This window comes from Berkeleyomyces rouxiae (assembly GCF_048999995.1).
Source record: "Berkeleyomyces rouxiae strain 22BRR77 chromosome Unknown BrBRR77_ptg000009l, whole genome shotgun sequence".
NCBI classification, from domain to species: domain Eukaryota; kingdom Fungi; phylum Ascomycota; class Sordariomycetes; order Microascales; family Ceratocystidaceae; genus Berkeleyomyces; species Berkeleyomyces rouxiae.
Genome location: NW_027396499.1, coordinates 1,277,576 through 1,292,433, shown reverse-complemented (window position 1 = coordinate 1,292,433; position 14,858 = coordinate 1,277,576). Strand labels below are relative to the sequence as shown.

The 14,858-nt window shown below is 50.7% G+C and overlaps 4 protein-coding genes across 4 annotated transcripts; 2 read left to right on the top strand and 2 right to left on the bottom strand.

The window, feature by feature from the left end:
• Positions 1-3,339: 3,339 nt before the first annotated feature.
• Positions 3,340-3,831, top strand: BROUX77_006946 (uncharacterized protein; the record flags this gene model as incomplete). The annotated part of the gene is made up of 1 exon (XM_073751987.1): positions 3,340-3,831. One exon carries the CDS (start codon positions 3,340-3,342, stop codon positions 3,829-3,831), a length of 492 nt encoding a protein of 163 aa, XP_073603093.1.
• A 2,112-nt stretch (positions 3,832-5,943) lies between these two features.
• Positions 5,944-6,372, bottom strand: BROUX77_006945 (uncharacterized protein; the record flags this gene model as incomplete). The annotated part of the gene is made up of 1 exon (XM_073751985.1): positions 5,944-6,372. The coding sequence occupies one exon, from the start codon at positions 6,370-6,372 to the stop codon at positions 5,944-5,946; it is 429 nt and encodes a 142-aa protein (XP_073603092.1).
• Positions 6,373-9,600: 3,228 nt separating this feature from the next.
• On the bottom strand, positions 9,601-10,775 carry BROUX77_006944 (uncharacterized protein; the record flags this gene model as incomplete). Its single annotated transcript, XM_073751984.1, has 3 exons — positions 9,601-9,942; positions 10,007-10,443; positions 10,754-10,775. 3 exons carry the CDS (start codon positions 10,773-10,775, stop codon positions 9,601-9,603), a joined length of 801 nt encoding a protein of 266 aa, XP_073603091.1.
• A 605-nt stretch (positions 10,776-11,380) lies between these two features.
• Positions 11,381-14,799, top strand: BROUX77_006943 (uncharacterized protein; the record flags this gene model as incomplete). The annotated part of the gene is made up of 2 exons (XM_073751983.1): positions 11,381-12,488; positions 12,551-14,799. The coding sequence occupies 2 exons, from the start codon at positions 11,381-11,383 to the stop codon at positions 14,797-14,799; spliced, it is 3,357 nt and encodes a 1,118-aa protein (XP_073603090.1).
• Between the last annotated feature and the right edge of the window lie 59 nt (positions 14,800-14,858).

The following is a 14,858-nucleotide window of genomic DNA, read 5'->3' as shown; positions in this document are numbered from 1 at the left end:
GTGTGGAGAGACTTTGTAAGGCGCTTAAAACCACAGTCCGTGCATATCCAGTTGTCCGCCAAGCGGGGCCATGTTCGCTTAACGCGGCTGGGGCGGGCCTACGGGTGGTCCAACGTCTTCTCAGTCTCGCAAATGGGTTTAACACAACGAGAGAAGTGCGATATAGGGACGAGAAGAGAGAGAAGATCGAAAGGAGCGAGAAGAACAAGACAGAACTTACACAGCGGACCCGGAACTGTGCAAAGGTGAAACAACTGTGGTATAGTTAACACAACTAATTGAAAAAAACGCGCTCGAGTTCCACTGCCGACTTGATCATGGGTGCGCCGTCCGGATTTATGTTGTTGTATGTCGAGAAGGTTAACTGATGTAGCTACAGCAAAGTTGCCACCCCCGAGACATCCGTCGGTATCGTGTCATTTGTTACTATAGCTCGACAAGGCGAAAGAAGGGATCTAGTCGATGACACGAGCTCTATGGTGACGCTTTTGTGAAGCAAGGGTGTATTCTACTTCTGGGCGACTTACCGCATCTAGGCTTGTTTATTCAAGCCATTGTTACCCATTTGCATTACAGTTATCACACCAAATCGACGTGATGGTTGATATAATGCACCTATGTTCCAAGTCGTGTTACTAAGAAAAGCCAAGGCTTGATTAACCCCTTCCCCTGTAGCCAAAGTTGAATGTCCATGCCTAGGCACCACACCTTTCTGGTTTGGAGAGCGGGCTTCATACAAGGGAGATCAATTGTATGAAGAAAAAAAAAGCGCTCGTAGTATAGAACCACTATCGGCCAGGCAAAGAATCCCAAGCAAACTTCATCCTCTAAGACCGGCGATGAACTAGACCGGGCGATACCTGCTTCCATGACACACAGAAAAAGGCGATCCAGTCATGGGCTGGGTTTTCCCAGCCCAACACCAGATTATCCCATCCCATCCTGGGAGTCGGCTTCACCGAATAGGGTAGTTAGTACCAGAAAGATTTCCAGCTTTCAAGGAGTAATGAGGGGTCTGGCCACTGCAGCCGTGTCCATTGCTCAGGAGATTGGACTGGCTTCGATCTTTGATCTTGAAGCCCCAGGAACCTGAATCTATATTTGGGATGACTAATAGATGGCAAGCCTTGGTGATAATAATACGTACACAGTGCTACTTGCGAATTTACTACTCAGTTGATGTGAGGTGGATTTTCAGGGTTTATTTCGATGGCCGGCTAAATATGCCTCAAGGGAGCATTACTGCGCAGGTACAGACACAGATGGAGACTGTAAATGTGCTTCTTATCATGTAAAAGGAGGTGTAACTACATTAATGATTTAATAAGGCATGAATGGTTTGAAGGGGAAGGATACCGAACGGAGGCTCAAGCCCGGGCATCGATCATAGAAAAAGGCCCCCAACTCTAACTTACCAGGCAGCATAAACTATAACGGCATCGAAGTTGACTTGAATACATCTACACAAATAACCGCAATCAGGCTGCAGTCACATCAGTATGGCGGCTAACTGGTCTTTTACTGCCTCTTGTTCGTCACGCTATCCAAGGTGACTGGCTGGCTTGAGATGAATTGTTCAAGAGACCTCTCCTCCTCTTAAGGGACGGTTGGCTCTATCAGACACCTCATTCTCCCGCCAAATTTTGCCATCTCTGATCATTATTTAATAGTGTCCCTCCAGGCCTTAATGTGGGTATAGTCGAGGGCTTGACATACACAGACAAGAAAGAACAAGTCGTAGGTGCTTGAAGTCTTGGAAGAAGCGGTATTTGGTAATAGAAAAGCACACAAGGCTCACACCGGCGACCTCACGGCGCTTTCATGTGGATAAGATGGGGGCAGGCAGTAAAGTTAACAAGCACACGGTGCCAAGGCTCCAGAGGATAAAGCAAGGAGCAGATGCGTTTTATGGAATTTTGTAAAATGGACTAGAATTGACCACAGTTACAGCCTGGAAGTGGCGATCCGTCAAAGAGCAGTGGACACCCGTCGATCGGGTATTCTTGTTCGTGGGAGTACTGGATGCATGTTTGGTACTGTAGTTGCACAGGTGGAAGCATCATAGGCTTTGTTGGTGCTCGGACTTTAAATGTCACCGATGGAGTCAATGGGTACAAGAAAACGAGAACAAGCATCCGGGTATAAGTGATTGGTAGAAAGGAGTTCCAAAAAGAAACATGTTGGTAGGGGCATGGAATGGCTTGGGCGTTCTTAAAACAAGGCAACCTATAACTGTAGCCGGCGTTGAAATGTACCGACTATCTCCTAGTAGGAGTACGTCTCGGTAGTTAGATGAGAGTTGTTGGTGTCTTATCATCTACGCCTGTAGAACTCATAGTAAAGGTTTTTCTTTTCGAGTGTCTACCAGACACCTACGGAATACGATTTGCGATGGACATGTTCGCATCTATTCCGCCACGCGCCTGAAAAAACAAACGGTAGCCGGCCTGACCAGCCTCTCAGTGTGAAGTCACCGAGTTACACACAAAGCTCTCGCTTACTCGTCAACAACTTTACTGCCGTGCCGCAGCGCTAACTGAACTAACAGCGGAGGCGGGACAACATGTCTTGATGTTTTGTAAAATTAGGAAAGATGGAGTGCCCCGAGCTTCGTAAGACAGGTTTGCCCACATTGTAATAATATGGACTTTGCTTATGGTTAAATACTATTGGCAGATAGCCTAGTTGATGTAAATGCACCTCGGTGTAGTTAGCCGGTTGTGATGGAATGACCAGAAGCGAAACAAGGAATCGTGAGCCAACCCCCATTGTCTACGTGTAGCACCCGCCAGTCTGCGATCCGCAAATCTCGTGGGCTCGCCGGTATCAAGCTTGCCATGTCTTCCGTGGTGTGCTTGTTGTCAAAGTTCCTCTGTGTAATTATGGGATCGCGCTTATGGCGTGCATGTGCCCGCCCATATGCCGACAACGCCTGGGTAAGGGATGGGAGCCAATGCCGTTGCAAAGGCTTTGGTGAACTTAGCTGCTTGCTCTGATAGATACTATTGGTATTGGTGTTGAGTCTCGTGTTATGTAGGAGATTTGGGTGAATGTAGTTTTCTATATAAACTCTCGAGATACCCACCAAGATAGAACTTCCGAAAGACTCACTCCCACTCACCATCAGAGTCTTCATCCAGATCACTTCTACTCCTCTTTCTATCTCTTCATCTCTCGCTCTCTTACTGCACATCTCGATTGCCACTCCAAACCCTCTCCTCTTTTTCAACCTCCCTCTATCTAGCTAAGATGGTTTCTCTGTCGCTCATAGCTACAGTTCTATTCTGTAGCCAAGTGCTTGCCGGGATCGTTCCCGTCGCATCCACCATCGAGCTCAATATGGAGACACAGTCCGACGGTTGGATCCATGGTACTAGCTCCGGAGGCCTAGACACCGAGGTCTTTATTTCCAGCAGCAATAGATACATCGCAGTCAACTACCTTCACGCCGATGGCCGGTACACCGATGCCGAGTGTCTCCTGTCTATGTGGGAGGCTGAAACCCACACAGAAGCGAAAAGGGTGAAATCCATCAAGTACATCAACATTGGCAGTGGCGCGACCAGCACCGTCCTCAATTCCTTTTGGAGATCGGATAGAATCAATATCGACACGACGGACCAAATCAGCTCCAAGACTATCAAGAAGCCTAAGAAAGGCAAGCAGGACTGGAGATGGACCAGCCTGCAGAGCACTAGGCCTGGAATAGTCGGTTCTAGCTTCTGCAAAGATTTTGACGAGATCCAGGATTACTACGTCAGCTCGTTTGACTATGGAAGAGATGCTGGTGACGGCAACCGCGCATGGCTCCGCGTCAACTTCAGCAACTAAGACATCCGCTCACTGTCGCATGCTTCTGTTCAAGATCTCGAGGAGACACACTTCGTTCAAGCATGCGCACGACTCCAACAAACTCACAGGTTTTGCGTGGGCTGTTTCTTTTCCACTACTAGTAAACTCCAGCCACCAATAGCAAATAGATAGATAGCTCCTTGAATAAATACTCGAAAAGCAGAATTAATCTCTGTATTTTCAAGCCCACCACTGAACTTCGGCATCATCTTTCACGCCCATGCTCAGATTATCGCTTTCCACCAACGATATTGGCGGACTTCTGTTCTCCACCTCAAGGTTGACTAATGCCACAATCTAGCTCTGATGCATTGGAGTTAACGCTCTCGGAGTATTGATGTGGGAATCAAGAAGTTAGTAAGTACGCCCGACCCTCTAATAAGAGTTAAGTTCTCCTGCACCCTGAATTACGGAAACGTGATGCTTAAGAACGAGGGCACTGAAAACTTCCGCCTCTATTATATGTAGCCAATGTTCATTCGCCCAAACCAAATGCCGTCCTTGCCATGCTCAATACACCTGCATATCCCAAAGTCTTCCGGGCCGGCTTCGGCTTTACAAGTGCCGAAACGGGTCTAAGAATCAAGGGCCCCTGGCAATTCCTGTTGAAGTGTGGTTTTAAAGAAGATATAACAGATTGAATCTAATGACAGGAGAAACTAGCAAATAACCGGTGGTAGAACCTGTCATGTGGTAATATGCGCATAGTATGTATTGAGGGTTAAGTTCTACATAGCGTTGCTCTGATCTCCAATTTCCCTATCCCATGTGGAGCCTTGCGCCACATGGGAGTATAGTTGTTCCGGCAGCGCCCCACATAGTGGGGCGGTTACCCTTTCGGGCAGAATATACTATGACAGAACCAAGTATGTCAGAGAGTGTTCCACCCCCAAAGGTGGGGAAGTATTTATATCTAGACCAGACATGGAAAAGGGGTAGAATCCCTGTGTGTCCTAGTCATGTGACTGGAATGGCCTTCCATTAACCCTAGCGCCTCGCAACAATTCCAAACCTCAAAATTTTGGTGTCAAGGGCCATCAAGTCACTGGATCCACTGAAGACAGAGGTCCGAAACCTCCACATTATGAAAGCGACTTGAAAGTATAAGAGAACCGGGGGAAAAGACCACGCTGAACAAAGGCAACGAAACAGAACGTGAGGCTGTCGGATCCAAAAAAAAACACGGATCGAAGTTGTACAACTGGAGGTTTCCCGTGGTACACAACAGTAAGAAAAAGGGTTGAAGCCAGACATCAACTTCCATATAGTTGTAGTTATGTTCGTCAATGTCTAAATGACAAAGAATGATCAGGGTTTAGCCACCAAAGAGAGGGTCACCAATGATGGGCAAGTCAATATAACCTATTTTCCTAGGAGAATAAACCCGCGACTCAAAACTCTGATGAAAAGCTATAGTTGATGTTGTCAATGGATGAAATCGAGAAAGCTATAGTCGGAACTGTGAGTCATATACCACCCACAAGACATGAAAAAACGTCAAAATGAAGGACGAAAGATGCGTCACCTTTTACGCATCCCATCAGTCATTAGACCATTCCAGTAGTCTGGAACTGGATGGACCCTGGCTGCCTGGAAGTTTGTCAGGCGGCCCCATCGAGGCTCCAGGTTAGTAGGCGGGCTGGGCTCGCCATGCCTAAGTCCAAAGCAGGCTAACAATGATGACCGCTATGGTCTGGGCGTGAGCCAACGCATCAGTGGCTATGAGGAACAGGAAAAGGCAAGACAGCAGGACTCCTTGGTGCATGGCCTAAATGAGCACCGAGATAGCAACCGCAACCTCTACTCGAGTTCTAAAGCGGCAACGAGATATGACACGGGCTACAAAATGAGAAACAGAACAAATGGCCTCTCTGTACCACAACTTTCCCGTATAACAGCCCCCTTCTACAAGTGGGTATAAAAGCAGGAAAGTGAGACGAGAAAAATGGTACCATACCATAGTGAGTCCTCCTGCTACCAGGCAGCAAACATCCCAAAGCCCCCACTTCTCCTTGGCTGGCGGCGGCGGAGGTTCACGAGACCTCAGGAAGCGTCCAACTGAGAAAAGGGCAGCCAAAAGAGCAGAGAAGGTTAGACGAAACCCAGAGACGACAGAAACGAAGATTGCAGGCAGAGATAGACGCAATAGAAGAACGAGGAAACAGGAACAGAAGAACCTGGAACTTCCTCTAGACCATAGGCCGGGAAGAGCGGTGCGGAGAGAGACTTTTCAAAGGCCTCATACAGTTTCGCCCACATTGGAGAGGCTGATGAGGTGATCGGCAGTGAGCTCAGCAGCAGAGGTGTCATTAGAGCAGCAGGCGACAGACCCTTTAGGGTGGTCGCGGGAATAGGAGAATAAACCTCGGGGAAGACTGGGTCAATGGGAGGTGGGGAGGCATCCCAAGGAGCCCACAAGAGTGGCGAGGAAGGGATGTCTGGGCTCTCAGTCGCAGGTGAGCATTCATCACTAGCTACAGAACCAGTGGAGGAAGGAGAAAGAGGAACAGAAAACATCATTGTGTCTAGCGACGACGAGGTATGAGAAGACCGGCTAGTAGTCCCATGGTTTGGTCTCCGGTCAAATTCGCCATAGGCCCGAATCATCATAGGACCAGGAGAACAGAGAGGGGCTGATGAAGCCAAACTAGCCCCGCCCCTTGACGAAGTCAAGTCTGGCCATATTGGGCCAAGAGAGAAAGCTTTCGCGGGAGACAGGGAGAAGACATAGTCATCCCCCAGACTGCCAGAGGAGCTACAAAAAGAAGACAAATATTCGTCCTGGCCCTCATTGTCTACATGGTTGAAAGCACCCTGTAGGCCCAATGCTTCGTCGACCAATCCATCGAATTTGCGCCCTTCATCTTCGGGAATGCCCGCCGGCCGGCGACGGGGAACATTGTCCTGGACGTCAATGGCCCAACGAACTGTCTTTTTGGAGCGCCCAATAAATCGCGACCAAGGTGATCAACACAGAGCCAGTTTCAGAGCGGGCTAGACGGCAGAAGAGTGTAATCTTCGAAATAAGGGAATCGATCGGGAAAAGGGGCTACAAAGCAGGGTAAAAAGTAGCCAAAGGGACAGAAAATTTGTATTGATGAGGAAAAAAAGCAGAATTGCAAGCGACAAGAAAAACAGGCGGGTGACCATATGTTTATAGGCAGAAGAACCAGAGTCCCTCAGGGTAGCACGCTGTGGTTGCCTGGAAATAGTTTGATTGATTGATGTGGATCTATTGACTCCAGACACGACTTTGTATATGAAGGCGTCCTTTGTAAATGGCACAGGCTTCCAGATGACAATCAGGGTGGTCGGTCGCTGGCTCGAGGAGAAATTTCAGAGACTGGGCGTTTTCTAGTTCAGTAGTTGTCCTTTGTTCTACCAGCAGAAGGACGTTGTCAAATTAAGCTTTTTTCGCGTTGCACTACAGGCTGACAGCCATCCCTGGTACGGGCCCCTTGTGGTATAAAAGGCCCCTGCACCCACCCAGTCGTTCCTTTTATACACAAACTTGACACGGAATTATCATGAATATTACCTGGTTCCCGTCAGTCAAGCTGCCCACTATATCCCAACGTCTGAATCGGGGGTCTTCAATTCAAATCACTCATTTCATCCCACTTGCTAGTTCGGTTCATCTAAACACAACACAAAGGTTACCCGACTGAAACTAACGGGAGTGGCTTCATCCTAAATGATGCGGCCTTGAATGCAACTTGTGTTCTCATCCATTCACCCGCTGTCTCCCTTTCCGGTTTATTCATCCAGGGTGCTGGCTTCTATCCTTGTTTTTGTCCACTATATATCTTGAAATAACTCTCCCCATCTAGCCCTCTCGACCTTTTCCCAACATCAACATAGAATCACCGAGAACTGTCACTACGACTCTATCTGGCGGTTGACTCACTCTAGCTTGTGTAAGTAACTCTACTTTCACCATCATGATACACCCAACTATCAGCAGTTATGTTTATCTCCGAGGCCATGCATTACCAGACCACAATCACAGGGCACCAAGACTTTTGCTCAACAGCTTAAAGAACATCAGTTCTTGGTCACTGCCCAAAGGAGCAAGCCTTCTTGTTCCCAATGTAGCCGTTCATGCTCTCGTACATGGGCGAGAGCGGCCTGAATCTATTTAGACTTGATTATGTTTGACGTCTAACTAACTAGTTAGTTTACACAAATCAAAACTCGGATGGCTTTTTTGATTTGATTTGATTTTATTCTTTTATGTCTACCTACTGTTATTTCGCAGCAATACGACGGCATATTCCGGACGCAAGCAGTCGGATGATGTCATCTTCCAAACTACTCCCGGGGGTTCAGCGATTGCAGGTGCGCGTAGACTTCAAGCATCTCCTATGACTTTTTAGGGTCCGGCATTGAAGCCAGGAGGACTCTCTGTCCAGTGCAACCCGGGGGCAAACCTGCGGGGTTCCAGGGTTGGTTATCTGGTATTTTGGTTTGCAACAAACCACGTGAAGTCTAGTCTAAAAGGCCACCGGCTCTCGGCACGGGGGGTTGTCCCCGGCGGATTACGCGTGGTTCAACTCGGATGGCTTGCTTACCCATTTCATTTATATAGTCAAGTATCTAGCTAGTTGTCACCAACTAGCAAGCCATAATAGTTTAGTGGTTAGAATACGTCGTTGTGGTCTGCAGTAGCCTGTGATCCGACGTGACCCATGTTCGATTCATGGTTATGGCACATTTCTTTTTATCGATCATGCACTATGATCGTGATCTTTTCTGCGTTTCTTGTTTCCTTTTTTTTTGGTGTTGAAGTTTTTTTCTTGTTTTAGGGTTAGAAATGCGCATGTGCACGATTTTGGCAGAAAAAAAAAAGCAAGGGTTTTTTTTTTACGCAAAAATGCAAAACATCCAGGCCGTAGCATCAAAACCACTCTTTGAACAAGTTCAGCACATGACAAATGACGTTAAAGAAAAAAAAAAAAAAAACTTTGTTAGGTCGCAAGCGTCTGCTCATCCTGCGGCGGAACAAGTAGCGTTTACTTAGATTTACAAGTTACTAATTTGAGAAACACACAAGTGTTTGAAGAAATGTCCCGCCTCAATCTACTGCCCCAGCACACGTTCCCGAAAGAACGTCAAAAAGGCCAGGGGCAGCATAAGGAGACAAAGAGACGCAACCCCCCACCAGCCCGAGAGGGCAGCGAGGAGAGAGTCTCAAGTGAGCTCGCGGGCCTGCAATATGATTGTTCTGTGACAAACAGCTGACGCTTCCTTTTGAAAAAAGATCGTTACCCCGTTGCTGGTTATCTCTCCTGTTATGCCTCCCGAGAGAAGCAACAACAGAAAGAAGAAAACCTACACCGGAGCAGATTGGTCGTTGAATAATGAACCAGAAGCAACAAGGGGAAACTTGAGCTGTGCCAGCCGCACAAAGAGAAAAAAAAGAAGAAAGAGAACTGAAGGCGTCTGGCGGCGGACGATGCTGTCAATTTATACACGACGTGACGCAAGGAAAAAAATAAGTGGACCAGGCGGTGTATGGATGTGGCTCAAATGAAAAACGGGACGGGATCCATAAAAAAGCCTGCCGTGCTTCTGTGGCGGTCGTGTGGCTGCAATCACTTGGTTGACGTTTAGTAAAACATAGGCATTCATTTAGTTAGACCGGCGAAGAAGAAAACGACAACGGACATGTATTTCTTAACACATTTAGTTAACTATGTAACGCTCCTAGTTATAGCTAGCTAGCTGTCCTTCTATGCAATCAATGTCTCAGTGATCCTCTATCTTCTCTAGTGTGCGCACCTTGCGTGATTCGCCCTCCTCGCCAATGTACCGGATACGGTCGATGCGGGTGATTTCCGCGTCACCATCGCCTTCGACAACGTACAGCACCAGACTGGTGACCTTCTGGAATTTGACAAAGCGGAGGGGGATATTGGCGGTTCCCTTTTCGTTCCAGTCCTTTGCACTTAGCGTAATGGCCTGGGCGGGGGGCAGGTCGTCGGCCTCGTTGAAGTCTAGGTTATGCGGCTGGTTGATGTAGACATGGATGAGTCTGGGGCGCGTGACTTCGTCTTCTCCGTTGTCTTCCTTGGGCGGGATTGATGTAATCTAGGTGGAAGTGTTAGTCCATTTGTCATACGCGTATCAGCTCCGTACATTCAAACCTCCGTACCTGGATAGTATGTAGTTTAACAATCGAGTTAAACGGAGTGTATAGCATCAGCTGCTGGTCCACCGAGCTCTGAACCCAGTCTTTGCTCTCGGCCTCCGCAGAACTCGCAGCCTTGCCAGACTCAAGGGCGCTAGGCTTTGTCTCCGAAAGCAGTTTGCGGGGCGCATCATCTGAATTCAGCAGGTCGAGGCCCTTGAAGTCGACAATCGAGGTAATGTCCGTATAACCACGGGCAACCTCGGCGCCCTTCCAAAGACTCGGCTTGGAGTCCGAGGCCTTGCCTGCAGCGCTGCTGGCAGCGGCTTCTTTCTTCTTCAGGAGCTGTCCCAAGATCTCGCTCGCGCTGGCTAACTCAGAGTCTTTCATCTTTTTTTTTCTTTGTTGATCAGAAAACCTGCAAATTCCGGAAATCTCTGTGACGTTGTTGAGGGCCGAGCCTTTTGTTATGCAAGATGTGGTCTTGTTTGGCAAAAGTAACTTTTGTATGGGGAGTGATGTTTGGGTGTTCGAGCCCAACAAATAACTGAAGATTCTGACTGCCCACTATGTTCTTTTGGTGGCCTAAAAGACGCATTAGCTTCCGGGTCAGGCTGTATAATTCCAGAGATGTGAGCATCTGCCACAGGTTTCATAAAGTCGGGTTGTGTGGGCCAATGAAGCCTTGGCCGGAGTACAGATAATGACGTCAATAATTGCTGGCAGCCAAAAGAGAGGTTCGCCCGACCAGGCCATGGAACGGATCAAGACTCATGGTCTCGGCTACTGGCATCGCTGTTCCGATATTGCTTGACTATAGTTATGGCAACATGAAGCAATTGCAAGCAGTGGGAGATGGCGGGAGGGGAACCAATCAAACAAGCCACCTAAAGTTTGGTGATGGGCAGTATTTTCCGTACGTACAGTATGAGTAGTAGAGCAAACACTTTGTGTGCTTTCGGATTAGCAAAATGAAGTGATGGAGTTTATGTGTTCTGTTCTGATGCCACAGAAGCCGGATCTTCTTGTGTGTGAGCTCTCTTTCACAGTTCCAGCCTTATTATGTGTAAATGGTCTAAACCTCCAGGCAGACAAGGTTGCCTGGCTTGTTTATGCAGGACAACGGCCAATCAGGATTTTGAGCTTCAGTGCCACAAGGGTTACATGTCTAACCCTACAGCACTAGCTCAATCAACAAAAGTCACAGGGGTTGATGCGGTCAAGACCATAAAGTCGGTGAAGGGCCTTTCAAAGCATTGCCCGGCAGAAAGACATATCGAGATCGCCCCACATTAAATTTTATGATAGCGATCGCCTATGGGACTAAGCCGCTGAACCGATGGCCGCGAGTTTGATCACCGATTTTTGTTTCATCAAGACAGTTAAATTCCGAATAAAATGGGCAGCAAGCGCAAGAGAAGCAACAACAAGGACAGCCAGTCCAAAAAGGCCCGGCCGTCTGACATCCCGCCGGCAGCCCCCCCGGCCGTCGACATCGACATCGATTCCGATTCTGAAGAAGCCACTGCCGACAACGCGACAACAACGACTGTGCTCCGGCCATTTCCCACGACGCCCGTTGACCTCAAGCAGCCGACAGAAACCCTCGACATCAAGAACCGCATTGGCGAGGCCCTTTTGTACGACCGCCTGGGCAGCGAAGACTGCAGCGTGCGCAGCGCGGCTGCCCTGGCTATCCTCAAGGGCCTTCTCGGCACCGAGGGCAAGGACGGCGAGGACGCGGTCGAGGGCGTGACCGAGGAAGAGCTCCAGCGGCAGCTGGAAAAACGCCTGTTTGCTGGTCTGGCTAGCGGCCGCAATGCGTCGCGCGTCGGGCTGAGCCTAGTACTGACAGAGATTCTGTTCCAGTTGTTTGGCGCGGCGAATGCGGCCAGCAAGTACCCCGAGATCACGTTTGAGAGCGTGCTGGAGCGCCTGATCAAGCTGAACGAGACCATTGGAAACGTGCCGGGCCAGCAGGAACGTGATGTGTTCTTTGGCCAGCTGTTTGGCATCGAGTGCTTTGTCAAGGCCAAGATCCTGGAGGGCGAGCCGGGTCGCTGGATAGCGCTACTGAATCTGCTCTTGCGCTTGGCCGAGCGCAAGGTGTGGCTGCGGCCGCAGTGCTGCTGGATCATTGCGCAGGCGCTCGAGCAACTGAGCCGCGACCAGACACAGATGACGCTGGAGCGTTTAGCCAAGGAGGGCCTGGCCAAGACGCCCGACAGCGTGGGAATCTGGCTGCAGGCGCGCAAAAACTTCGCTGATCTCGAGGTTAAGCCTTGGGGTAACCCGCTTTCGGCCAAGGCCCTGTCGGATCTGGCGATGGTGCTCAAGGAGACGGCGCACGACGATGGTGGCGAGGTCCACGAAACCAGAAAGACAAAGGTTCCCAATGCGACTTCGCAGCTGCACTTTGCTTGGGATCTGCTGGCTGAGCATTTCCATGGCTTGGGTAACGATGGTGTCCGCGAGTTCAACTCGTTCTGGGTGCGTGTTGTTGACGGTATGTACGCAGCAAACAAGATCTACATGTGTCTATGATAGTAGCTAACCTGTGTGTTTTAGATGGTTTATTCTCCAAGACTGCTACCAACGGCCAAAAGCTCCGCGGCTTTCTCATCTTCCAAAAGCTCCTCGCTGTCTTTTCCCTACAGCACGATCTACTCCGGGTACTGTTCAGCCGCAACCTGATGGCCTGCCTCATGAACCAGGCCGCCAAGGAAGATCGCTTCCTGCACATTGCCGCTCAGCGGGCACTCAAGTCTGTGTCTGACCTGGCTGGCTGCATTCCCGCTACTGTCCCGGTGTTTGTTAAGGCGGTTCTGGGCCCTAATGGTTCGTATGCATTTGATGCACGCACCAACAGCAAGACGGTTGAGAAGACGCTGCAAAAGACTCCTGCGTCTGAAGCTGCTGCTGTGGTGGCTTATCTGGAGCAGCGTCTCCGGGAAACCACTGGCCCAGACTCAGCCGACAGCGTGGCACATCTCCACGCCTATGTTGAGTACCTCTACAAATTGATGGACTCGAGCGAAGCCCCCGAAAACAAAAAGGCTGATGGTGCCGAGGGCGAGGGCGAGGGGTCAGCTGCCAGCCTGGCTATCCAGAAGCTAGCACATCTGGCCTACGCTCCCGCCGAAGAAGCGACCGCGCTCGGACTGACCGATAAGACAAAGGACCTGTGCAAGACCCGTCTGGAGTCGGCGTTTGCCAAGCTTTCCCGCCGCACAGAGGACATGACGTATCTGTGTCACGCTGTTGCGGCGATTGACCCGGCACTGTTTGACATGGAGGATCAGATTGCGGCTGAATTGACCGAGGCGCGCAAGCAGATGAAGAAGCTGCTGAGCCCGCCCGCGCCTGCTGCTACTGCCGATGACAAGAAGGAGAACAAGATGAAGAAAAAGAGTAGCAAGAAGATTAAGACGGAAGCGCCTGCTCCTGAGCCCGAGGCCGTTGCCGAAGACAAGAACGACGCGGCGGTGCGCAAGGGCATGGCTCTGATGTACGCCATCTCCATCTTCCAGCTCTACAACGACGACCCGGACGCCCTCAACATGCTCAACGACCTGAAGCAGTACCAGAAGCAGTTCAAGGCGCGCAGTGCTAGCAAGAAAACCAAGGCTGCCAGCTCGGGCGAGGAAGAGGAGGACCCGGTGTTTGCCCTGTTCGTCGAGATCCTACTATCCATGGTTGCGCGGCCGTCGTCGCTGACGCGCCAGGTCAGCAAACAGGTGTTTGAGGCCTTTTCGTCCTACATCACGGCCGCTGGCCTGCAGGCGCTGGTGGCCGTCCTCGATACAAGCGAGGATATGGAGGGTCAACGTGCGTTGTTCGAGAACCCAGATGAGATGGAGCTGGATGAGGAGGCGTCGGATAACGAGGACAAGGCAGATGACGATGCCGAGGTTGTCGACCTGGATGATATGTCGGTAGACGGCGATTCAGGCCTGGTGGCGCAGATCAGCACAGTCAAGGCCAGTGACTCGGGCTCAGACTCAGGCTCCGAGTCAGAATCCGAATTTGAATCCGAGTCTGAGATAGAAGACGACGGCGAAGACCACGAAGCATTCGACAAAAAGCTCGCCGCCGTGCTCGGCACGCACCGCGCCGACGCCGATGCCGACGCCTCATCCGGCTCCGAGTCCGACATGAGCGACAGCGAGATGCTCGCACTCGACGACAAGATTGCCGCCGCCTTCAAGTCGCGGCGCAACGAGATGGCGCCGTCGCGCAAGGCCACGGCCGCCGCCAAGGAAGCGACGCTCAACTTCAAGCACCGCGTGCTCGACCTGCTTGACATCTTTGTGCGCGCCCAGGCCGCCGCACCCCTGGCCTTTGGCCTGCTTGCGCCGCTCGTCGCGCTCGTCAACCGCACGGCCAGCAAGCCGCTGGCGTCGCGCGCCGTCGATGTGCTGCTCACGCACCAAAAGACGCTGCGCAAGGAGCTGGCCGCCGGCGCCGCCGGTCAGGCCTCGTCGCGGCTGCAGGTCGACGGCCTCCTTGTTGAGCTGCACAGACTGCACGACACGATTGGTGCGCAGCACAACAACTCGGCTCAGTTTGCCAAGGCTGCATCGACGGCCAGTCTGGCTGTAGCCTCGGCGCTGTATGCGCTGGACAAAGAGGCCATTGAGCACGTGGTCATGGAGTATGGCGTTGCGCAGACGGGGTGGATTTCCGGGCGTATCAAGATCCATGCGTCATTCTTTTCAACGTGGCTGAACTGGTGTCAGAGCAGGGCGCAGGCCAACGAGGGCAAAAAGGTAGAGAAGGAGGAGAAGAGCGGAAAGGGCCGCAAGGGACGGAAGTAAAGCAGCCGAGATACCATTGTGGGGGTTTTCAAAGGGCCAAGTTGGATTGGGTAAGGCGT